Below are 26,325 nucleotides of genomic sequence, written 5' to 3' on the forward strand. Positions count from 1 at the left end.
CCAAACCCTAACAAGCAAAAGGAGTCCAAATGAAAGGATAAGACAAAGTCTGGTTTTAACTAAAAACATATGTAATTTAGGTATTTTGGGGCCTCAGCACTAATTGCTTAATCTTGTCATTATTTTCATTTGTGTTAAATTATTTCCAAATATAGATATAGAAAGGTAGCAAAAGGAATTAAATTAATTAATTGGGTCTATTAGTCACACTCCTCTAATAATAATGTAAAATGCAAATGCTGTATCTTTAGGAACTTTGCAGGGAATTTTGCTTCTTTGATGTCACAATATAGAAGCATATGTCAGCATTTGCCTTCTGCAAGCACTCAAACTGGTTTTGATTCTTACGGGGTGGATCTTGCCGGATCTGTTTATTCCTAGCTTTCACGGTTTGTGAAGAGGACAGCTCTTGAACTTGCCAGTATACAGGAACTCTGATTTTCCTCTTTGTTTGTTTGTTTGTTTGTTTGTTTGTTTATTGTGAGAGGAGGATGGATTGATGGTGTGGAGAGGAGAGGTTTGAACAATGAATTGACTTTGAAGTGCATTTCAGGATATCCACTGTTTAGATGCCAGAAACTTGGATGTGTAGAACACTTTTCAGATGCTGATTGGATTACACTACTTGGCTCTGACACACATATTTTTGCAAGGGAAGTATGGACACTAAGGGATATAGAATTTCTTTATGAGTACCAAAAGTAGTGTGGCCCACTACACCACTACACCATGGCAGAGGCATTTTATTCAGGTGACAAAAACCCTCTAAAGATACTGTAGCTACATTGAGACTTAGAGTTACCCTTTTTCAGTTGCCATGTGGCTGACCACTGCCAGTGATTAGAGCGTGTATTAAAGAAATCAACAAAGGGATTATAGCATCCTTGCTTGTTTTGAGGGCTCATTTTGTTCTGAAAAAGGATCTCATTTTAAAATAATTAATGGAGAAAATGCATCTTCTGTGAGAAAAGATCCTTAAGAATTCAGTTGCATACATAGTTACTGACCAGTAAAAATCAGGTATTTTCCCAAAGGAAGTTGAAAATTTCTATCATTACAGTCAGTAGTGGTAAGTCCTCATACTTTTAGCTAAAAATTATTCCTTCTTAACTGGTGGTATTTATTTTTTTAAGACATTTATCTCTCGGCAAGTTCAGTGTTACCAGCCTCTGTACCTCTGTTGGAGGATTATTGTTCTATGTTTGGGTTAAATAGAGCTACACCTTTTTCCCTTCTACTGCTTCTTTGCATTTTTGTTTTGTTTTGTTTTAATGCTGTCAAACTGCTGATGTAATTAAGGTTTGGAAAGAAGAGAGGGTGTGGGTGCCTGAAAATGTTAAAGACAGGTTAATTCTAAACATGGCTTTGCATGTTGACATTTCCCAGTTAACAATCAGCTTCATAGTGGATTTCTCTTGAATCTTTGCCATGATATACTGCCAGCAGATGGGAGTGGTGAAAAATACTGGGAAGACCAGTGACTGCTAAAATAACACATAATAGTGGTGCTGTCATCACCTGTTGCCACAACATAGAATTCAACAAAAAATGCATGCAGTAGAAGACCTTAGAATATTTGACATCATTATATATACAGGTCACACTCAAGAAAATAATTTATATTTTTTTATTCTATCCACAGATAGTTGATAATTGATCAGTGTGTTTTAGTTGACACCAAGAATCTGGTTCATTCTAGTATACATATAGACCTTCTCTGAAATATTGAGAAAATGCTTCTATTCTTATAAGCAGGGAGTCCACTCCTGATATCTTAATATTTAAAGAGTTGTATCAGGCCTCATCTTCTATTTGGGATGAATTTTGTATTTTAATCCTACAGTAAGTGTTGTTAACATTGGTGGGACATTGGAGAAGTTTTTGATCTCTTTGCAGAACTACATGTATCACAGTACTACTTTGCTTGGATACATAAAGTTTTAGTATATTCTTCTAAAGACATCTTTTGGAATTTGATCCTGTCTCCATTATAGAAAGAAAAAAATATAAAGTTACAGCATCAGTGGAAATTTTGGACAGCAGTAAATCAAAGATCAGGTTTGGGGTTTTTTTTGTACTGCAAAAATATTTAATTTCTAGTTACCTGTGTAAAGTATTAGGAAATTGCTGGGCACTGCCTGCAAATAAGTACAAATTTCTTAATGAAAACCCAAACTTAAAACTGGTGACTCGTCAATTAACTTTTGAAAGTAGTGTGTTCTTTTGTCAATGTGTAATGTTACAACTACTGAAACGGACGTAAATCCCAACAAAAATGTATTTTAAAATGTCAGGAATATTCAAACACTGGGTAAAAATCTAAACTTTTGGAGCCTTAATGTTTAGTTTTCTAAAAAAATTAAATATTGTTTTAGGTGTGTAAAAGATTAAGAAGCTCTGTTGTGAAAATGCTTTTGGAAGTCTAAATTATAGCGGTTGAAATGAGAGAAAACATAGTCTTAAATTTGCTTTTAAGTAGTATTCATTGTTAAACAGTAAACAGAGTCTGTTTTAAGAATTTTTTTCAGTAGCTATCTCAAATAGACCTAGAACATTTGTACAACATTAGTTACCTATACCTTTGGTTTATAAATCTTTCCAGTATGTAGGGAACTAAAAGTAGTTGAGGTTTTGATAAAAATTTTATAAAATTTATAAAGCCTTATCAGCCACAGAGTTGTCAGTTCACACCAAAAGGAAAAAGTCATGGATTGTTCAGTTTATATTGCAGCAACTAGTAGAGAGTTTGGAAAAAGCTCTTCAACTATCTTGATGGGACCCAAAACTTTTTCATAAGTCATTCAAATACACGTTAGCAAAGGGTGCTAGAAAGCCAGTTTACAAAACTAAAATGAACACATTTTGATATGTTATGGTGCAGCAATTCTTCAAACCTACATATCATTATAAACTAATTTTGGAATTTTTCCCTTTTTTGTGGTCAGTTGTCTCATTTTCCAGGCAATGGACATTCAATACTGAGCTTTCCCCTGATGAAATGTTAGCTATTATTTTTGCCAAATTTCATGTATTTTCATATAAAATTACTGATTTGAAACATATGTTTATAGTCATAAGTAGTGTTTTACAGCATATATACTTTATTTTGGAGTGTATTTTGTCTAAAATATTATTCACAGATCTTGAACAAAAGGAAGTTTTCAAACAGGAATTGCTTCTTGATATTTCTGAAACATTTCTTCCCATAAAAGCAGGAAATTGAAGCCATTGAAGTTTAGTGAAGAAAATGAGTGAGACCTCACCCTAGCATATCTGGGCACATTGTGTCTGCATGTTTCCCCCAGAGTAAGACACTTCACAATATATTTTTTTCACTTCTGCTTATTTGTAGTGTTGTTCACTTCAGCAGCCATTCCAAAGGTGACTGCTCTAAGGGTCTCAAACAGTAGTTGATGCCACAGTGCATCAACTACATGTCTTGCATCTATATTTTAAACAAAATTTTTATGGGTTTTTATACTGTTAGAAGAATTATTTATTTTTGTTGATTCAGAAGAAGAATAAGTTTTTAATCTACATTATGTAAGTACTTTGTAATGGCAATATTTTAGGACCATTCCTATTCCTGCAGTTAGGTTTTCTTTGGGCAATCTGTTTCTTTGACAGTTTTTGGAATTCCAGAAGAGTCCCAGTCAAGGGTGATACATTTTCAGTGTAACATGGACTAGTACATGGAAAATTGCCCTTATCTATACTAGACATTCAGCATTACTTTGTGTATCTCTATTTGCTTTCTTCACCTGAACTGAAATAGTACTCACATTTCATTATTCATACATCAGTGTACTTCAATATGTCTTTATATTTGTGGTAAAAAACATGAAAAAATTCCACATTTTGTTAATAACTGTTCAATAAGTCCTCTAATTTTATTTATTCATGCATGTTTCTCCTTCATTTACATATGGAAATAGATTTGACTCCTGGTTTAAATAAAATCTTTTAAATGAGAGAGGAAAGATGCATGCCTTTGTAATAACTGAAGAATAAATCTGTCAGCTATACGCTGGGTCAAGCACTAAATACAGTGCATGTATACACTGTGTACTAGAAAAGAACATTGGGAGAGTAAGGTTGAGGTGCAGCAGTAATCCATCAAGCTTTGTGGTCTTGGGGAGAAAGTTACTTCTGTATGCTGCTCAAAGTAGAGTCTTTTCTTGAAGAATAAGGCTTCCAGCCACACCTGCTAGCTAATATATGTTCATTGAGGTAGGTTATTTGGTTGTTTATGTACCTCACCACAAATTCCTTGGAAGGTATGCTAACTTCTTTGGAGAGCTGGTTAAATAAAACTTTCCTAGGGAAGCCTGAGAGGTTGGAGTTCTGAAAAAAAAATTGAGGTTTTTATAAATTGTTTTTACATACAGAGGAAGATAAAGAGGGATAGTTTAGACAACAGAATCAAATTTTGAAACCCTTCTACTTTGTATATATCTTTTCTATATTTTTCTTTTGTTAGCTAATCCTTCATGAAAAGACCTGACCCAAAACTCAGGTAATTTGAAGATGTCCGACTCAGTGGGTTAATATAATGACCTGTGTGATCAAGGACCAATAACTTGAGTCATTTAGTATACACTCCAGCTGCTGTGTTAAACAGATTTTTTTATTCCATGAGGGCCTTAGTTTGATGATACAAGCTTTCAGTACACCCAGACTACAAGGCTGTAATGTACATGAACTGCTTATTGATCCTGCAGCAGCAATAGAACTTTCAAAATCCTACTGGATATTGGAGGAGATTCTGTGCAAAGTCTAGGTAAAAAATAAAAGCGGGGGGGACCTGAAGGTCTGTGACTTCCTTTACAGTGAGTCCCACAGCTCCTGCAAGAGCAACTTTGTGTCCTAGCCAAAGAGGCATGTGCTTGGCTTTCCATTCTCTATGGGATCCCTTGTTGTGTGAAATTTATTCACTACGATGTCGAGTAGTACACAGAGAACCATAAATAGCTGATCTAAGCTCAGCATCCTATTCCATTTTGACACTCCAAATACTGAGCAATTTGTAGTTTTTGCAGATAAATCCAAAATACTAATGCCTCAGGTAGTATTTCTATAGTGAGACCAGATATTTTTTCAAAGATCTGTATCTCATATTTTTAATTTGTATTTTGTTGAAACTCTTTTAATGGCTGAGTCCTTAAGGACAGGTCAGAAGGCTTATAGACTGTTGAATGTGTGACAAAGAGGCCATAAAGAATCTGGTCAGATGTAGCTAATTAAAGGTAAATGAAGGACAGCTGCTTTTTATGTTGCCAGCACATCTTTGATCTGCCTTACCCCTCAGACCTCTGTGGGCAAGGTAGTTAAATACGAACTAGGAGGCCTATTTTAAAGACATTAAAACCCTCCAGGGCAATCGAGTGACAGTCCAAGCAGCCATAAGCTGTTTGCTTTATTCATTAGAGAACTTTAAATGTGTCAAGAAATAAAATTATGTCCATGCTCTTAGATCAGCATTAGCAATGAAGATTACAACAGCTCTGGGACGTATGAATGGGCAAACTTCTTATGAAAACAAGTTTACTGAGAAGCATTTTACTATAGCAGCAACAAAAATATCAGTTACACATTTTTGTTGCAGGAATATTGATTCAATATGCATTGAAATATCTGAAGTTGTAGTGACACAAACATCATGTAACCCAGGGCTGACCTCAGCGGTCCCTTCAGTCATGGTTTAAAAAACTTCCATTTCAGACACACATGAAGGAAAGAATATGTCATATCTGAGTGACATAATAGCCTGTAATACCTGCTGGAAAATTTATGGAGAATTTGCACAATATATAGCCTTTCACTTGTGTCTAGAGACTCAGATACTGAAGTTTGTAAACTGCAAGCGTTTATTTTATAACACAAAGTTTTAATGTTAATATAGCATCAGAAAGACTAACTAAAAAAAGATCAGTTAGCTGTATAAACAACTCTTAAATGCTAGTCATTTTGGAAAAAGCAACTTTGCACAGAAGTATTTGTGAATCCAACTCAGTGTATTTTTAGAAAATTGTTTGATATCTTAATGTTTTTGTTACTATTTTAAAATAAGAATTGAAATGATAGTTAAAATTAATCGAATTCCTGTGACATTCTAAATGGTAAATTCTGGTGACCCATGCTATATTGCCTCAATAAAACTTAAGAACTTGAAGAAAATATTTGCTTTTTTAAAATGTTCTGTGCTGTGTTTTGCTCCATTGTATTTTGTGTCAGTACCTACATGTCACCTTGTTTGACTGCATGATCAAACCCTCCATGCTATTTAGCCTCACTGGAACAGCTTTGGTATTTAACATCAGGTAAATGTGTGAAAAGTCTAGAATTCTAAAACTGTATTTTTGACTATGTCATAAATGCAAATTTGGTGGGTGTTGCCATACAAAGAACATTTCTATGTATCATTTTGCCTAAGAAAGGCTCTGTGTGAGTATTGCAATTGGAACTGCATCCCTGTGAAAGTAGTATATGCTATTGGAGTCTGGAAGAACTTTTCTTCCAAAGACATGTAGCTCTAGTAGAAGATTCTTTGTTATGAGCCACTGATTTTTGCCAGCTGATTTTCCTTCTAGACTTATTATAAATATATTTAACTATACATAATTTAAAATTAACTCAGTCCTCCAAATCATCATAGATTTCTCTAATGGCAGATGTATGAGCATCAGTCAAGCCAGAGGCATGAGGTTAATCAAGTTGGTAAGTCTGTGAAACAAGGACTTAATTTTTTCATGTTAAAGTTTGCAGCAAATAAAAAATCAAATTAAACTGGACGATGGCCTTTGTTTTTACTCAGTACTTAGAGAATATAAATAAGCATTGAGCAGTTTAAGTGAAGCATGTTAAGAGATTCATAGAGCTGTATTCTAGGCAGCAGTAGGTATAAAGATGTGGTTATTGCTGGAAGCATGAGCATAATTTCCTGATTTGACTGATCGTGCCTCGAATGTTGAATGTAGAAATCAAACAATGAATAAATTTGTGCTAAATTTAGAGCAGTTTACATACATACTTTGAACATTAAAGTTAGATATTTTTTACCCCATAGGCAAGAAATACATTGATAAAATATTGCAGAATTCTGCTAAATGTAAGTTAGGTAGACATTTGCTCATCATGGTTTTGATGAGCATATTTACAACTATCCCACTCACATTGAATCAGCATGTATCAGCTCATTGTGTGTTAGACTGAAAAATGTCTATACTAGGGTAGAACTACTGTGAAAGGAAATTACAATTGCTTGATAGGACCATTTGTCAGCAATCTAAACATCCAATAAAAATAAGACAGAAGAAAGGAACTAAAATTTAAGAATTATCTCAAGGGGCTTTATTTTTTTTTTCATTTTCCCAACAAAGTCCCTGAGACAAAACAAATACTTCCTCAATATATTACTTATTGACAAATGTTGAATTTCAAATATTTTTTTATCATCTATAATAACCTCTTGGTACTTGTATACACATGTATTATCTCAAGATGGAATTTGCCCTTCCAAAGATACAAAACTTTGTGCATGTGTGCCCAGGTATAGATCACAACTTAGGTTTTGAGTATCTTTTATTCAGAGCAAGATTATTTAAGAAGACGTGTACCATTTTGTGTCTTTATTCACTTAATTGCTGTAACCCAATTTTCAAGCTCAGCAAAAATAATAGACTACAATTACATTTGTTTTATATTTGCAATAGAACTGAACAGTTTCCCATCTGGTAATAATGTTCTCTTTAGCTGGGCTGGCAGCAGTGAAATGCAGCAGATACTAGCTAAGAATTGTGAGCACTAAAGATGAGCAGTTTGAACTGCCTCATGTGAGCACTGAGCAGCAGCATGTTTCTAGCTATGTCTGTGTATTGGGACTTGGAGGCTGAAGGGGGTTATGGCTGAGCAACAGCTGGTGCAGACAAAATGCTGCCTGAAACACTCATTTCCACCTCCTGTCTTTCACACATCTAGGATGTGATTCTCCTGCCCTTGAGGAATCTTTACTTGAAACCTTGAAGATTAAAATGTTTGTTTGCTATACCATATAACCAAGGACCCATGGTGAGGCCACACCTTGAGTATTGCGTCCAATTCTGGGCCCCTCAGTTTAGGAAGGACGTTGAGATGCTTGAGCGTGTCCAAAGAAGAGCAACGAGGCTGGTGAGGGGCTTGGAGCACAAGCCGTATGAAGAACAACTGAGGGAGCTGGGGTTGTTCAGCCTGGAGAAAAGGAGACTCAGAGGTGACCTTATCACTCTCTTCAGCTTCCTGAAGGGTGGCTGTGGTGAGCTGGGCGTCGATCTCTTTCTCCGGGCAACAACAGACAGAACAAGAGGACACAGTCTCAAACTGTGCCAAGGGAGATACAGGCTAGAATTAAGGAGGAAGTTTTTCACAGAAAGAGTGATCAAATACTGGAATCATCTACCCAGGGAGGTGGTGGAGTCACCATCCCTCGATGTGTTTAAAAAAAGACTGGATCTGGCACTTGGTGCCATGATCTAGTTGAGGTGTGGAACATGGGTTGGACGCGATGATCTTGAAGGTCTCTTCCAACCTGGAAATTCTGTGATTCTGTGATTCTGTGATTATTTGAGCATGAGCTGAATTGCTGTCATGGAGAGAGCTGTGAGAACACCTACCTCTTTCAGCACAAATAGTATAGCCCAAAATACAAAAATTTCCATCTGCGGCTGAAGTCCAGGGTGGTTTGGTTTTCTTTTTTTGAAAACCAGGTAATCACTGTTCCCAATCCTGCTTTTGGGGATAGCAATTCCAGATAGCAGTGCTGCACTAACAGGTTGAATCTGTTAAGGAGCACTGTTCCCTAACAAGAAGTTGAGCATGAGCCACCTCCTCCTGTGGACATGCAAAAGACTTCTTCTAAAATGTGACAGTAAACCAACAGCTCCTCCTGGGATCCTCCTGTGATCAGCCAACACATTTTTAAACACAGACATCCTTGTCTATACCAAGGGGAAAATCATATTCAACAACTTGTTTAATTAACATGTTTTCTAGTGTATTTTCTCTGTGTAAACTAGGTCTCTGAGGAAGAATGACTCACGAATACAGTACTACCATTATGGAGTACTTTTTCGAGTAACTTTCCATTTATCCACATTTTCTAAGGAAAGCATTGATTTGGCTCCTTACCAATGTTTGTGAGGAGCTCCAGGGTACCATTAGTTAATCCCATACCACATCACTAAATAGAATCCTGGGCAAGAGTTAAAATAAGTGTCACTTTCTTATGTAAAGGGTAACAGGTAGGTCTTTCTCAGCGCAGTCTGTGCCTGCTTTTGTATAGTTTTCCTTGGAGCCTAGTTGACATGTACTACAATTGAGAAGGGCACAGTACATTACTGCTTCCCTAGGAAAGGAGTGAGCCTTGGCTGGCCTGTGAACCTAACATTTGTGGCCTTTTCTGAGGAAAGTGTACCCTTACAGAACAGGTAAAAGCTTTATGTGTCTCTGAAGATTAGGTCAGATAGCCAGCTGATAGAAATTAATTAACCTGTGCAGAATTTACTGCAGGGATGTTTTTTTCCAGGCATTGATTGTTTATGAAATAGTGCTGTTACAATCAGGAAGAGAGTCCATGCTCCATCCCATCAAATGGAGTGTTTTAGCCAAGAGAAAAGCATATTTAAGAGGAATTTGTCATTGTTTTGATTAGGATACAAAGATCAGCATGAGATTCTTTCTGTCAGACTTGTATTCTCAGAAGGAAATGTATAGTACACATAAAATATTTATGATCATTTCGTACATTGTAACTATATCTATGTAAAAGCCAAAATAAATATCAACTGTTCCAGCTATACAATATACAGTGCCTGATGTGTTTATTGCCACATTTTCTCTGACCAGTCTCCTGTCTGTTGTGTTTCTCCAGTGACTGTGTTATTCCAGGGAAATGAGTAACACAAGGGGAGGAGGGTGCATGATGGCTTCTACACTGTAGGGGGTTGTCTGAACTAACACATGGATCATGCTCTACATCTCTTCAATCTGTGTTGAATCTGTGTTCATGTATGATGCAGAAAGCACTTAGAGGGTAAGCTGCTCAGATTTTTTGAAAAAAATCAGTGTTCATCACAGGCCCTTCACACTTTCAGTTCATAGCTTTGAGGATCAGTGAAATACTGGAGATAATAATATAAGTCCTCTCCTAAGGCATTCCAAAGCCCAAATGGTTCTGGTTTTATCCGTGTTATTTTGCAAGAACTGTTAGCTAGATTTCATTCTTTTTCTCCCTATGCAGTGAATAGATGAAGTATGGAAACCCTTGCAGATACAAGGAGAGCTATAATCCTTTGCTGCTGAAATCTCAAGCTTTCACATTTTGCCAGATGGATTGTTACAACACATTTTAAACAGTGTCAAAGTATTCTCAAGCCATGTATGATTATTGATACAAGACTTGTATGAATGATGGAATAAAGCAACAAAGAAAAAAGGAGCTCAAAATAGCCACCAGTCACCAAAATGTTTGCATTGAAGAGATGTATGTGAAATTGCCAGTTTGAAATTTTAAGTGTGAATCTTGTAGAGCAAAATGTAATGTAATCCATAATGGGAAACAATTTAAAGACAGAAGATATTAGTTGGGAAAGGGAAAATGATTTACTGAGGAGGGTCAGTTTGGGGGTCAGCATTTTCTGTCATTTTATTCCCTCCATGGGCTCAGTTACTGAGCAGAATGTTTTACATAATAGAATTCTGGACTCCCTTCTTGGTTGTTGATATTCCACTTGTGTATGCTCAGAGCATGTCAACGATGACAGCTGGTTATTTCTTCAACACACAGATTTTGATTATGTCTTATTTTATGGTCACTATTTGGTTTTCACAGGGAATTTTTTCCCACCCAGAAGACAACAAATGTTGGACTGACCCAGTAATTGTTCTTTCCTATATTTCCTTTGGGCTCTTGTTCAGCGAGTTGGATCAGAGTTGTTTTAAACATAATTAGGCCATCATATATCACTCTGGGTTAGTTTGCATGTGACACCACCAAGGAGACCCAATGGGACGATTAGAGTATTTTTTGGACAATGTATCTGTAACTATTTTAACTACTTTGGTTTTTTTTAAGTTTGTAAACAGTAGTCTTTGCAGAATGACAAGTTAAGATATATTGCACCCTAACAGAGATGTTTAGTAAATTAGATTTTCATAGTGCTAATTGAATTTGTTACAAAGCTGATGAACATTAGCTAAAGAAAGGGCAATATATTTTATTTTATTGAGCACATCTCAGAGTGCTTGTAATTTAGTAGGGCCACCACACTTTCTGGGCAGGCTATCAAGTAGGATGTTGTAATGATTTGCATGACTACTATAGTAGATGGAAAAATGTAGCTTGTGTTTGTAGCTGTTCCATTAGTGTCTTGCACAGTGTGCAGTCCTTTGGTGCTCTTCAGAGAGCTGTGTCATAATCCCTGCATCTTTTGAAGAATTTGGTCTGGTGAAATCAAGTAACTATACTTCGTTAAAAACCTGGTGTGTAATTATATGATGAGACAAAGGAAAGACTGAGAAAGGCAGATAACCAATAGAATCCTGAATTTATCAAAACAGAGCTCTTGCCAAGGGCCTTGGAATTCATCTGATTCAGTTGCTGGAAAAATGCCTGAATTAAAAATTATCCTACAAGGACCAAGAAAATAGAGGCAAATTCTGGCACTCTACAGTTTTCTCCCAAAATGGTCATTAATGCTGCAAAAACAGAGTAGGGTGAACAACCCTTGGCCCCATGCTTGGCCCCCTACTGTAGGCTCTATCTGCCAAAATTAGATGGAATAGAAGATCAAAAATGGGGAGAGGGGGAGAAGGTTGGAAAAAGAGAGCTTAGAAGAGGAGGGTGGTTGGAAAGGGAAAAGCTCACAGGCTATGCCCCTTGCCAGCACTGAAATACTCAGTTGCAGCTCCACTCACAAAGCACCTGTTGGCAGCTGTTGGAGCAATTTATAGATTTTGGGCTGGTTCCCTTATGTGAAATGTGATATGATCTTATTTTAGTAAAAGAGAAGCAATTCTTGGACAATAATTACAGCAATAAATATACCTGCACAGTAATAATGGTGACAGCTTTTGCTTTCATTGAAAAAATTATTCTTTTTAGTGAATCTCATTACCACTAATAATATTCTTTAGCTGATATCACCTATGTTGTCTTCTTTTTATCCAAAATTGAAAAAAACCCAATGTTACATGGAGTGAAAAGAAAATACAGCAAAACAATTATTATAAATATTAATCTGATACTGTCCTTCAAACTCAGTGGCAGAAAACTAGGGATCAGGGGCTGTCTGGAAAATTTTATGGTTTTCAGTTTTTATGCATTAGACTGTAACAATAGAAAATAATGAAAAATTTTTTTGTTAAATTAGAACTCACAGCAAGTATTTTGTGAGTTAGGAAGTAATTTTAAACATTTTAACATCTTCACAATTTTAATCTAAATTCCTGTTAAATATATTTAATGAAGAATTTTAGCATTACAATTTACATTCTCCTTCAGTTACTATCTCCAAAATTACTTGTGTTCATGTGCAAAGACTTTTGCCATTCTTTCTTGTTGTATAAATAGCTTATTATTCCTTAGAATAAATATGTAACAGTTATCAGTAATATATGAGTTCAATATGTAAATTGTATCAAGCAGAAAATAAATTATCATTTTTAATGGAGGTATTTAACATAGGCTGAGCTAAAAACTCTGTTGCATTTATTGGCTACGTCTCCTTTGACTATAATGAAAATCCTCCCTCTGCTAATGCTCTGGTTCAGTTTAAAAGGCTTACCTAGTAAGTATCTGTGATTTTCTCCTTGAGTTAATTTCAATACTTTTGTTAGAAAAATAAAGTAGTAGAGTTGCCTAGCATATAACAACCTGTGTCAGAGACTGTTAACTTTAGTAACACCTAAGCTCATATGTGGTGTGTGCCATTAAAGGAAGAGGACAGGGTGTGGAACTTAAGCCAGTGACATGTGACATAGGAGAGTATCTAATGGAACATGAGCATGTGATTAGTTTCAGTGGGACTATATGTTATACCTAAAGAAAGGAACTTGCAGATATTTTAACTTGAAGAAGGATGCCTTCCTGAATCAAGACTTTTGGAAATTTAGCTCCAATTCATCAAAACATTCTTTATTACAAAGGCTTTGTAATTATTTTTACAATAATCATAAATAAAGTAAATAAATGCATTCAAACATTGTAATAAGTATAGTCTTCATGACTTGTTTCTTCATGATGTAGCATTGAATTTTTTACACTAGGTAAAAAGAGTGAATGGACATTCAGGGCCTAATAACCAGGGCACAGAAATTTCAAAGACATTGTAATTATTATCTAAGAATGTATGCATGTATTTTCTTAGAACTCCAAAGTCCTGTAAGATTTCTGTAGTAGTTTTTATTCTGTCTGCACATTGACAGATTTCTAAAATGCACTGGTCCTGATAAATAAATCTTTTTACTGCTTGTTTGCTCTTTGGAATGAGGCTAATATGTCAAATGGAAAGGAGAGTAGGCAAACCTAGAAAATTAACTAGAAAGTTCTCCCTAGGTTATATCTGGACTTTTCATCAGGTGTCAAGTGGATAGAAAAATAATAGAGCCAACTTTGAAGGTGGTGTTGACAGGTGCATTTGGGGCCTTCCAGATCTCTCTTACCTTGGCACTGGCCCCTTGAGATTCACACTCAAAAGAGAAAAGCCAGGACCACACATCAGCATCAGCACAGGGCAGGGTAGGACAAAGAACCAGTGAGGCTGCAGCTCAGATACTCAGGAATCAGCTGTCATCTTAACATCAAGGGCATCTGAGCTGCCAGGGCAGTCCTGCAGTGTCCTTAGGAATTATTCTTGTATGACAAAGAAGCAAGTGCCAACCTGAACTCCCTTCCTTTGCTACTCTCAGCAAGAACTTAATGTATTTATTTATGATATCAGTCAAATGTTCCCACTGTTCTTAAGTCAGAAAACTGAGCAAAAATGAAGATTAAATTGATTGCGTAGTTAAAGTCCTCACTTAGCCCACTCCAATGAACAACTAGCTCTGTTCACTGTTGAAAAGCCCAATGGTTTATTCACACTACAGAAGCGCATGTTTAATATATGAGGTGTACAAGTACTGTGTCGTCAATGATATGTGTAGCTTTTTACTTTGCCTTTCAAATTTAAAAACTGTTGGAGTCAGTGAAAATTAAATTACTATTTGTAAAAATGTTTATTAGGCCTTTTTTTGTTATTCTTTTATAGGTCTTGTAGAAATTTGCCTGATGCATCCCCTTGATGTAGTGAAAACAAGGTAAGATCATGCTTGAACAGGTTTTGTTGACACTGGAAGATATCCAAATTACAAGCTGTCAAAAAATAAAATCCTAGAACTTCTCCCAGTAAGATAACTTGTGCCTCTAATGACATTTATATTTACTTACCTGTATTTACAGCATTTGACAGATGGAATTTGAGTAGCATGGCACATTTCTGATTAGAGGTCATCTAAAGGTGTTAAATCTGCTTATGACATTTATTTTTACTCTTGTAACACAATGCTATGACATGAAGATGGCTAAAGTTAAATTCACTTAGTATATGTAATATCTGCAGTAATGCTTTTATATGTAATTGGGATATTGCCTTCAAAATAATTTTCATCAATTTTTAATAAAATAATAAGAGGAGATGTTCCATATTCTATTTGTAAGCTAAATAACTTCATGATTTTATATTTTAAAAATATTATTTGTCTTCATTTTTTTAATATTTATTCCTTTGTGAATATAAATGATTAAATGCCCTCAAAAATTTGCTCAAGTTAGTTTATTTATCTTAATGTTGGTTACTGAAATAGAAAAAAAGAATAGCTGTGTTTCTAGTTTCTGGAAGATCCTTTTACTTCCTATGGATTTTAGTTTTTATATAAGTTCAGAAGTTAGTGTTACTGTACATGAAAAGCAAACCAGAATGGAGAAGCATACTAGTAGAAGGTGACAGCTATTCATGCCACGTGTGTTATGCAGTGCCAATAATTACCATAGATACTGTTCCTGGAGCTCTACTAGGTCACAGACATGTAGGTAGAAAAGCTTAACTAGGAGACTAATCAGCCCCAAACAAATGATGAGGACAGCTGTGGTCTCTGGAATATGCTTGAAGTTGTCAATTATGACTTCATATTCTAGTTTCAGTTAGCCAAAATGTGAGCTTTTTTTGGATACATTTTTGGCTTCTATTTAAATCACATTTTGTGATTTGCCTGAGATCTTGAGATGCATTCTTTTTGCAGGTTGCATTTTGCAGAAGGAAGTAAACTGTCTGTGGTCATTGCCCAATGCCAGGAAAGAGTTATTCAGGCTCCAGATGCATTAAATGCTGCTGAGGTGCTGTAGGTCCTCCTCGAGGCTTGGAGGTTGCTCAGGCAATCCTTCCATATCCCTTTGTAACGTGGATGTGTTGATTCATACAGACACAATGCACCTGGTGGTTCTGAGGGTCCTCTCTGCCCCTCCAAGTACCACTGAAACAATACTATTAAACAAGATTTTCATGAGATTGAAATTAAAGATTCAGAAGCAACAGGGTACAAGCAAAACAAATACAACACCAAATTTAAAAGAAAAAAATCTGTCAAGTGGCCCCAAAGGATGTGCTTTAGTGACTTCATTTTGGCAGTTTGTGCTTTAACTCACCTCTAGCTTTCAAGCTTTGGTTTTACTCCTCCGCATTTTTCTCTTTGTACTGTATTAGAAGTCATGTTCTTTTGTAGTAAGAATGTAGATAATTCATAATTTAGTGTAAGCCACATATAATGTGTCAGAAAATGCATTAATTGCACATCTGTACTGGCAATCAACAGAGGTACTTTCAGTTTCCTGATAGGAACCACACAGTGGACTATCAGAACACAAGGACAGATTTCCCCATGTCTCTTTGAGATTTCACTGAGTTTTACACACTTTTAGTAGTGAAAAGGCATTTCAGATCTGAGGTCCTGAAATGTAAAGCATTAAAGAGTGTATGGGGATATTTGTCAAGCTGTAACAATCCTTAAAAACACAATAAATAGTAAAAATTAGGAAACCCTTAAATTTGAAATGTAAGCCCATAAGCAGTGGAATTTTTGGAAGAAAGAAAGATGTAGGAAGAAAGGAAACGAGTAGCTGTGCAGAAGAAATCAGATTATTGATCTAAGTAAAACTGAGGGGCTGAATCAAATTAAAAATCCATTAAACAAATTTCTTCATTTGAAGAAACTTCCATTGAGTTAACACTTCCACTGAGTTAGCTGCAGCTCTTTGCAGAAGTGGGCAGCACCCAAGTGATAGTTTTTCTAGTTTGTTGATGCAGATGTATTCAGAGATATTACACAGATTTTGCAGAAACATTTCTGCAGATCTCAGCAGATGGTAGTAGTTCAAAATACTTACATTTTGAAAGCAAATGACAAAACCAAGAATAGAATGTCCTTTGATCTCATCCATCATTTTGTTCTACGTTCCTAACATCATGCTTCTTCCTTTCATTTTGTAATGGTCCCAATTTACTATAGCAGATTAATTCTTTGATGGCCTTGAAAGTTTAAATGAAACATTGGTTTTAATTCTGAACTTTGGACATAGAATATTTTCTAAAAGTTTTTCATTGACTTTATTCCTTTCTTGTAGTGCTTCTAAGTACTGTTGTGTGCTTAATCTTTCCCAACATGGTATTGATAATCCATTGTTTCCTAATCACTTCCAGCTATTACAGTTTTGGTGATTGGTTTAGGGGTTTTTTCCTATTGGTTAGGTGAAAGGATGTATGAAAGCACTATTTGTTCCTTAATTTTTATGGTGTTTTGAGTTTCCTACCTTTTTTTCTAGAAGTATGTTTGGTTAAAAGAGTCCTGTGGCCATGTCAAATTATGTAATCTCATTGATCTAAGTTACTGTTCTGAAGGAGTTTAGGGAAGATGTCAGAGGCTCACATCTAGTGGACTGGTGGCTTAGTGCTTCATTGATATTTTGTGTAAGTGCATGTTTCTAATAAAAAATTGGAGAAAATAAAGTTTCTGTCAAAGATTATTTTGAAACCCGGGAAAATGGTTTGGCTCTTTTATGACATTTTGCAATATCTTTTCTGTGTTTAGCAATTTTCTATTATTCTACGGTAACAATGCTAGATTTGTTTATCTGCTCACATCAAGGGAGGAACAGTATACAAGTACATGCTTATAAACCATAGAGTATCCAATGCTTAATGAAGTGGTTTTTTCCTAAGTGTACATGTGAAAATAATTTTATTTTTTTCTCTGCTAGAACACCAAAGATCACTACTCTAAGAAATTCCTGATAGCTGGATAGATTAAGATAACTATGATTCATTGTTTTAGCTTTATGAATCCCACTTATTCTTTGAAATGAAGCTCTTTCCTCATTTGCAAGATATATTGGAATAGTTTCTGATGAGATATTAAAAAAAAGATGTGCTGATTTTTTATATTTTTTTAGAACAGTTTCTAATAGCTATTTTATATATCAGTTACCCTTATGATTAAGTTAGCCATCAAATAAAGTACTGAACCTCTGTTCTTGTCTTTCTAAATACAGAGTCTGGCAAGTTTTTTGTGTGTTCATGTATGAGGAGTGACAGCACTAGCAAGAGTTTTCCGGCACAGATACAGTCAAGACATAGAAGTTCTATTTTTTAATTAAGAGCTCTAGATGACCTTTCTTTCCTAGAAGATGAGGGAGGAGAAAAGTGTCTTATCTTAGGATAAAGAATTAGGTTTGCTTGCTTTGTATCTTTTTTTGTATCTGAAGCATAATGCGGGTGTAATGCTGTTTTCATCCATGAGACTTTCAAAGGATGACAGAATGGCATACTAGGTCATGATACATAGGACAAGACATTGCCATATATATTACTTTACATTTAAAAACAGTAAAGTGATTTTCCAGGTAGAGTTTATATGTTTTGGCTCAATCAAATATACAAAATTCAGAACTTGATTACGTTTTATTGTTGGATAATTAGTATTTATGCAGAAGCTCACAGGTATGTAGTTGGTGGGAGAAAGGGAGAATTACAGGGAGCTGTGTAAAGCCAAAGGAAAGCTAATTGTATTTGAGGAATCAGTCAAGCAAGCCTAGCTGGTAACTGGAGGATCTTGCTGTGATCTCTCTGACAGTTCCAGGTTATAGTCTGGGGTTATTTCCCTAATTTTATGAGTTGATTCCCCTTATGTGCTTTTTCTTTTTCTTTGATTATCACCAGTATTTATACAGCTGAATTTTAGTGACTCCACTGTTCTTGAAAACAATTTCAAAATTTCCTTTGCAAGTGTTCATACAGACTGTGAAACATATATTTGTGTGGAAATAGTAATTTTGGATGTGACTTAGTATTAAGTAGTCAGGAAATGGGAAATTACTGAGTAATTTTTTTCAACAGTTATCTACAGAATTTAATAGAAAACACAAATGAAGAAATGTATGAATAAGTGTTTTCAAATAAGAGATTAAAAAATAACAGCACATCATCAAAAACTTTCAAATGCATAACATCTGAAAAGAAAATATGTCTGAAATTCCTGTGAACAGGAAAAATGTTATGGGAATTAGATGAATCATTTACTTCTCTATTCCATTTTAGGTGTAATTTGACATCGCTATGCATTTTGAGACAAATATCTGAAAGAGACATGGTTTCTCTCACATCACAATAATACCAAATTGTCCTCCAGATCTACGTTGACTTCAGTGGAGGTAGATGAGTTCATACCACTGGAGTATATAGAGGTTTTTTACTTCCAGACAATGTATTCAAAGAGAGGTGAATGTTATGCCAAATACCATATAAAAGACTTGGAGAAAGTCTAATTTATTATTTTATAATAATAGAATAGTGGAATCATCAGGGTAACCTTTGTCCTAACATTTTAAACATATATTCAGTGGGCAGTTTTTTAATACTTCTCTAGTTAACTCAAAAAATGACAGTTCCATTTGATTTTTTTTCTCTATGTTGAAACATTCTTTTCTATTTTTCGATATAGTTGTGCGTTCACAATGCAGTCTCACATTGGGATGAGTTTGCAATTTCAAAATCAATGCACAAAGGAGACCCAGGCGACATTATTTTGAAAGACTTTGATTTATCAGGAGAATAAGTTATAAGGTGTAGCTTGTTTTCATGATCAACCTATCACACGTCCTTTTTTTTAATTAAAGTTGTTTCTCACCTATGGCAGGAAGGCTGCAGTCCATATTGCTCTACTGTAATACCTCTTCACATAGTTCAGCTTTAGATCAGAATCTTCATATGGACTGACTTTTGGTCTCATGTGTGATCCTGAACATCAGCATTTAAAATATGAGGCAAATAATTCACCTTAGAAACTGTGGAGGAAATTTTTGTGTAGTCAGGATGGAGATTTTAAATTTTACTACTCTTTCTGAAAAATTCTAAACCAACATCAATAATCTGAAGGCCCGAATCTAAAGAATTATTTGGGATCTAAATCGAGGTTTGGAATCTGCATTACAGACCCATTTCTAGTTAGCAACTGTTCTGCTGATTTGTGTGCATGTTTATCCATTCTGTTCCTTTGTTCCAATTCTGTCATTTTGGTCTTATTATAAAAGTTCAGCTTCCTACATGTGTTTCTGATCTCATTCCATCTGTTATTTTGCAAGAGCTACTTCCTTTATATCATTAATTCCTCTTTGATTTTTGGTCTTTTTTGTTTGAATGGGCAGAGGCGGAGCTTGTTTCTGAAAAACATTGGTTAAGGAAGAGTTCATTGTCCTTATACAGTGTTACCATTTCCAAGTGAGTGACCATAGTTCATTTGGTTTGCTCAGGCCATGTTAAGTTCATGGTACTTGATGCAAACTGCTCTAGTTAGATTCGTAACAGCTTTAAGCAGAAAATAGTCTTCCTGTCCTGGGAAAATTATCAGGATACCAAAATATTCTGTATTGGAATGAACAGTTGAACTCTCAGAAGACATAGAAAAACAATGAGTTATGGCCAATGAAACTTCATGCAATTAATTTTGGATTTTGGAAGTTTTCACTTCCTTTTTTCCCTTTCTTTCTTTTCAATGCCTTTTAAGTAATTTTGAACTAGAAAAACAGAAGGTTTTGTTTGAAAATGTAGAGAACATCCATTGTCATCTAAAAGAAGTGTATAAAAATATATTGAAACTGATAGTTTCTTGAGAAATGTTTTTTTTTCATTTTGAAGAAAAAAAACAAGTATAAAAAAATCCCTGACCAACTCAGCTTAATGTCTTTATTTCATCCAAATATCAAAGCTTTTCTCTAGGATTAGATTTCCTTCAATTATCAGTGGCCTTTGGCACAATTTTTCACGGGGTTTGTGTGCATATTGCAGCTTATAGTCTGGTTTTATCATTTGAATTTCAGCATTGAAATGCTTTGGATATTTATGTACAGATCCATTTTTTTTTTTATAATGAGGACTATACAGTTTATAGTAATTTGCATGTGGATGTGATCCAGTGCTCTGTAATTTGCCTTTCTTTTTCCTTCTATGTACAATCTGTTAGGAATTAATAAGGGCACATGGGCTAATAATTCCTGCTAGATATAGTATTGCAATTTAAATCCTTCCCCAAATTAAAGAACAGTATTGATGTACACTGTTAAACAGATGCTCTGATTTGCAGTGCTGGTCAATGTGATTTCTGTTCCTATGTGCTTTTTTTTTTTGTGCTATTTGTCGGTGTACCATGTGTGTATTTTATAAAGAGTGTCAAGATCTTTTGGGATAAAAGGAGCTGTATAAGTGTGGCTTCATCATGTCCTCGTGTGATACTGTATTATATGTGATCAAACACCAGAACTGCTTGATGATACCCCTCTTTCAAACCAGTATAGATTTTTGGAAGATCTATAACCTATATTTTTTTCTTGATTTTAAAATAATTCTATCCCTTCTTTGATAGAAACCGGATTTCTGCATCATCAAATCAGACTGCTACGGATCTCTCAAGCTTTTCTTTAATTTTGATTACACATTGTGCCATATATTCTTGAGTTTTTTTAATGAATAGGTGGTTCTTTTTTAAGGACTGAAATAGCCTAAAATCATAATTTCCATTTGACAGCATGGCATGCTTCAAGTTACATGTTACCTGTGCCATTTCACTGGATTTACCAAAACTTCCCTCAGTTTCTTGAGTCACTTGTGAGATGTAACAACCTAGAATTTCTAACACCCACAAAATAAACCATGTCCACCTTCAGCTCAAGATAGAACAATAATCTCTATTTACCTATTAAAGAATTCTTTCCTTGTTTGTGAGGTTTTTAGGGGAATAGTATTAAATAAAGACAAGTCCAGATGCCCAAATAGTTACTTACATACTTCAGGAGTGAACCAGAAGGAAGTGAAATGGCTCTATGTGCAGGGAGCAAGTGGTGAGATCATCATGGGGGGAATTGAGAGAGGCAGTAGAAGATGGGATAAGCTTTTCAGACAAGGAAGCAAGTGGACAGTCTACAAGAGAGAGCAAAAGAAAAAGAATGCCAGGGCAAGAAGGAATGTGTGATGGTTGTATAATTTCTTGTCAGATAGATGCAGAAGGGATGTTTGGGGTTTCTAGAAGGCTGGTGGACCAAAGCTGACTTGGACTGGCCTTGGTTCTCATCAAGATGCAATTTTGCATCTTGAATATTATAAAATATCAAATATTTAATTTTGTTTGAGATTTAGAGTGTAGTGCCAGTGATGCCAATCTTGTGGGTTCAATCTCCATATGGGCCATCCACGTAAGAGCAGGACTTGATGATCCCTGGATCCCTTCCAACTCAGACAATTCTATGATTCTGTGAGAAGGTCTTTTACATTCCTCAAACACAGTTCTGTCTAGATGAACCCTTACAGATGGTTCCTTGAGCAGCTGATTTGGGGAGTAAATGGTAATCATGCTGGAAGACATATTGAATATTATCCATCCTGCTAGTGGCAATCCTTTTGACTATGGACACTTGCAAGATATAGTCAGTCATTTGTTCGCTTAACAATTTTTTGCTTGTTACTTAATTTTCCTCCTATTTGGACAATAAGCTAGAAGAGTTTCAGGTCCCTTTAATTTTGTTTTCGTTCTAATGACATAGCACAATATTCTTTCTATGTTTGCATATCCAGCGCTTACAAAGTTCATATAAATATACTGGCAACTACATAGGCAGAACTTGTAAAATGACAAGAGCCTGAGGGTTTCTCTCCGATAATCTGCATCTATATATTTACATGCTTTAGAGAAATAAATGTACACAGATATATTTGACTACAGTGGTACAGCATCTTCCTTGGTAGAGGAAGTGAAGTTTCTTTACATTTCAGTTCTCTAGCCCTGGAAAACCTGCTGGTGATTAGTTGTGTCTGCCTGATGCAGGTGCAAAAAAGTGGTGTGGGCTGTGTTTTGTGATTTCACTAGATGTACATTCTATGCTTGCAATTTAAATCCAAGAAAGCTCTGGAATTGTTTTCTTCCATTTGTTATTGCCTTGATTTTATGAAAATGCTTCCTTTTATAAAATGAGGCTACAAATAACCCTCTTCTAGACAGGACAGGAAAATGTGATGAAAGAGCTCTAAAACTGTTATGGCAAGGAATCATACCATGCCTTACAGTTATGAGAGAATAATTCTTTTGTCATTACACTGCCCAATGGGAAAAAGAAAAAAAGGAAGAGAACCTAGGACTAAGTACCCTCTAAAATGTACTCATTGTAGTGTTGTCTGTTTCCCTAGTTAGAAACTACTGAAGACGTTAAAGATCGTGTAGAAGCACTTGGATTTTTTGTACTGTCTCAAGGTATCTACAGATAAACAGGATATTTCCAAGAATTAGAAGCCATGACTAAATTTTCATGACAAAATATACAAATTTAGTTTGAAACATTTTGGATCTGTGGGTCAGCTGACAGATCTGGAAAAATACAGCCATGTTTGTACAGAAAATACTCTGTGGTATTATAGTGTGTTATATTGTATTAAATACAATAGATGTGTTTAATTATTTTATTCATTTAGATTCCCTCTTGCTATTGTACTGCTGTCAAAAAATGGATCCTGGAACTTACAGTAATGTAACTTTTTTGAGTTATGGAAATTGCCTCAGTGCTCCTTACACTCTTAACAGGGAGAAAGAAATAGCATTAGAAGACTTGGTGCTCAGTGCAATGTGAACTATCTTGTACATCACTTGTAAATCTGATTTATTTCTTTTGGACATGGAACATCTATTCAACTATTCATCTGCTATTTCTTGGCAATGGGGAATGGTACCAGGACTGCTAGCATTTTATCCAGAGCTGTACTGTTTTGACCACTGCCGTAGATTCAGCATTTAAAACCACCACTCGTTCCCAAATGAGGTTTTACACCTGTGTCTGTAATGTTCTGCCACTGCTGTTCTGGCACTCAGAAATCTCCATCCCAGTGCTGAGTTCAGCTTCCCTCTCGCTTTCTCTCACCCTCACGCTCTTCTCTCTCCTTGCCTCTGCCTGTTGCTTGGTCCCAAACCATACCTTTTGTCCAGTCTATTTTAAGTTGTGCCCAGTGACAAGCCTCCTCTAATTCCCTTGGAATGCCCCTGCATAGCCTTCTGCTTCTCACAGCCAGTAGGTATTTTCTAATGTTCCAGTATTTCCATTACGTAGTTTTATCCCTAACAACTATCTACACACCCTTTACTGTATATTGTTCCCCTTTCTCTTTGTTTATTCCCTTTAGACATAGTAGATTCATGGCATGCCCCCATTTTCTTTTTTCCCAAGCCTAAATTAGTGTGAGATAATCAGAGAAGCTCTTTAAATAATATTTTTCTCTCTATTAATACTGTATTTAAAATATAATCAGTCAAAAGAAATCATGAGGGATAGAGTGGAATGAGAGCAAGAGGGAAAGGAGAAAATGAAGGACTGGGAGGTGAGAAAGTACATGGGATTCTATTTACAAGAAAAATACATGCTGAAAATAAGTATTTAAGATGGGAATTGGGGAGTGAGAATGAACAGATGTTAGCAAAGTTACTTTGTCTGGAAACAAAGAAATGGGATAGTTAAAAATGTGTGTATTTTAAAGTAAGATTTTAAATAAGGATTAAGCAGCTGGGAAAGGTTACTTAGACTATGAGTTGGAGACATCTATGGTATACATAAGATTTTTTTAAAAACAATCTAACAAAGCAGCTGGGTGAGTTATTAACAGATGTTAATGATTTGTCAGTGGTATAAAACATTAAGATCACTTTCAGGGATAGACCGTAGTCATGTCTGATTTCTCCGTGGACAAAACTTTTGCATTAGACCACTGTCATGCCTGATTTCTAACCATGGATGGAACATGCCTAAAATAATTCAAGCAAGGAGAAAAATAAAGAAAGAAAAATAAAAAAGAAAGAAAAATAAGAAAGAAAGAAAGAAAGAAAGAAAGAAAGAAAGAAAGAAAGAAAGAAAGAAAGAAAGAAAGAAAGAAAGAAAGAAAGAAAGAAAGAGAAAGAAAAAGAAAACTGCCTATGTTTATTTTACTAGAATTTGTTCATCTACTGCAATGAGTGGGAGACAGTTCAAGTATAGAAAATCAGTGTTTAATGACTTCATTTACAATAAACAGAAAGTAAATTTTCTCCTCTTTACAATTCTTTTTTTCTCACTTGTACTTGAGCTAGCTTTTCAAAGCTATGGATACAAGAGAATAAAGCTGTATGTGTTGGAAGCACAATGTAACTGTAGCAATGCCAATAATTCTCTCAGAGTAGTTGGCCCTTAATGCTGTAGTTAAGTATGTCCCGAAAATAACTGCATTAGGCCAGTAAGTGCCAAGTAAATCTATAAATAAATAAAAAGAGAGATAATATCTTTATGAACTGTGCTTTCTGTATGTTTTTACTAACAGATGCATCAGTGTGTATTCTAGGTCTAGAGGGGGTTTTGAGAAACAAGAGTATTCATGTTGAGTGGGATGCAAGTAAAATACCATCTCCAAAATAATCTTGGCACAATAGACATGTCTTTTGAACTTATATCTCAAGAGAGTAAAAAGAAACAACAAAAAGCTAAGGAAATATTTGCAAGTTTTTAGCTGCTGCGATGTTGTAGTAAGCTGATGACTCCCTGGTGAGCAGGCAGTGGGTTAGATTGTGCTTTTACAACCCGAGCTGAGCCGGGGCAGAGCTCAGTGGCACCAGCTGAAGAGCAGCACACAAAAGGGGTTGTGCCTCAGAGGTGCTGTGACCTCCCCAATTTTCTCATTATCATCATAATGGATGATTAATCCATAGCAGTACTAATTATTTGTAACTACAAAATTGTGGTCATTTGCTGTACCTTTTTTATCCATTTCCCTAAATCTGGAGCAAGGGCTAAGCAGTACCTGTGCACTGGCTGCCATTATGGGCCTGCAGCAGAGCAGTGGAAGATGCTGTAGGTGCCCATAAGTGCATGGTGGAGTTCAGGGTCTGCTGCAAAGGGAGATGCATTTCCAAGTGTTGCATGTTCTACTGTCCATACAACATCTGCCCAAGTGTGGCAACTTAGATCAAGATGGTTTCACCCAGGAGGAATGTTGGATACTTCTTTCTTCAGCACATTAATGAGCTGAATCAATGCAAGAATCAGTCATGGCACTTTTTCCTGAATGAGTGCCACGACTGGACAGATAAAATTAAAGTTTTGAAATTGTTAAACTGGAATACAAATCAGGAAAGGAAAAGCAAACAAACAACAACAAAATCCAAAAAACCCCACCTTTTAAACTTATTTTGTGTCTTAGAAAGAAGTGAAGGGAGGCATGTTTCATGTAAAAACATTGTTCCACAACATTTTCAGCTCAATTCTTTTGGAATTGCGTTCCCTTGACACATACACTCCCATTCTTTGCCCCCTTGACACACACTGGATTTCAGGAAGCTAGCACAGTGGAAGACTTATCAATTAATCATTGTAAATAATTACAATGGGTTTCTTTTTCTGGCTGGGTTTCTTTTTTACCAGCTTGGTTTTCTGAATTAATTCCCCACACAATGAAGTATCAGGCAATATGAGGACAAAGAAGGGGTCAATTCAGCCCCAGATCAACAGTGGCAACCCCCAAACTGTATGCTAAAGGAATGCATGAAAGGCATGTGTGTACATGCTGTCATTAGAGTATGCTGCTACACCTAACCTGCTGAAAAGGTGGTTTTGCACTAGGAGAGTTAGGCCTGCTCCTGGTCCCTTGACACCCAACACCCTTCTATTCTTTGTAGTTTGGTCCCACCATTTCCCATATGCCAGATCTA

At 35.7% G+C, this 26,325-nt stretch overlaps 1 protein-coding gene across 1 annotated transcript in view; it reads left to right on the top strand.

The window, feature by feature from the left end:
* The window catches only part of SLC25A21 (solute carrier family 25 member 21), a 123,917-nt gene that overhangs the window by 9,978 nt on the left and 87,614 nt on the right, over positions 1-26,325 (top strand). Inside the window, exon 2 of the mRNA XM_014311524.2 lies at positions 14,283-14,331. Within this exon, the coding sequence (XP_014166999.1) occupies positions 14,303-14,331 (29 nt within the window). The 5' untranslated portion in view covers positions 14,283-14,302. The remainder of the gene's footprint in view (positions 1-14,282; positions 14,332-26,325) is intronic.

Source organism: Geospiza fortis, unplaced genomic scaffold (assembly GCF_000277835.1).
Source record: "Geospiza fortis unplaced genomic scaffold, GeoFor_1.0 scaffold54, whole genome shotgun sequence".
NCBI lineage: Eukaryota > Metazoa > Chordata > Aves > Passeriformes > Thraupidae > Geospiza > Geospiza fortis.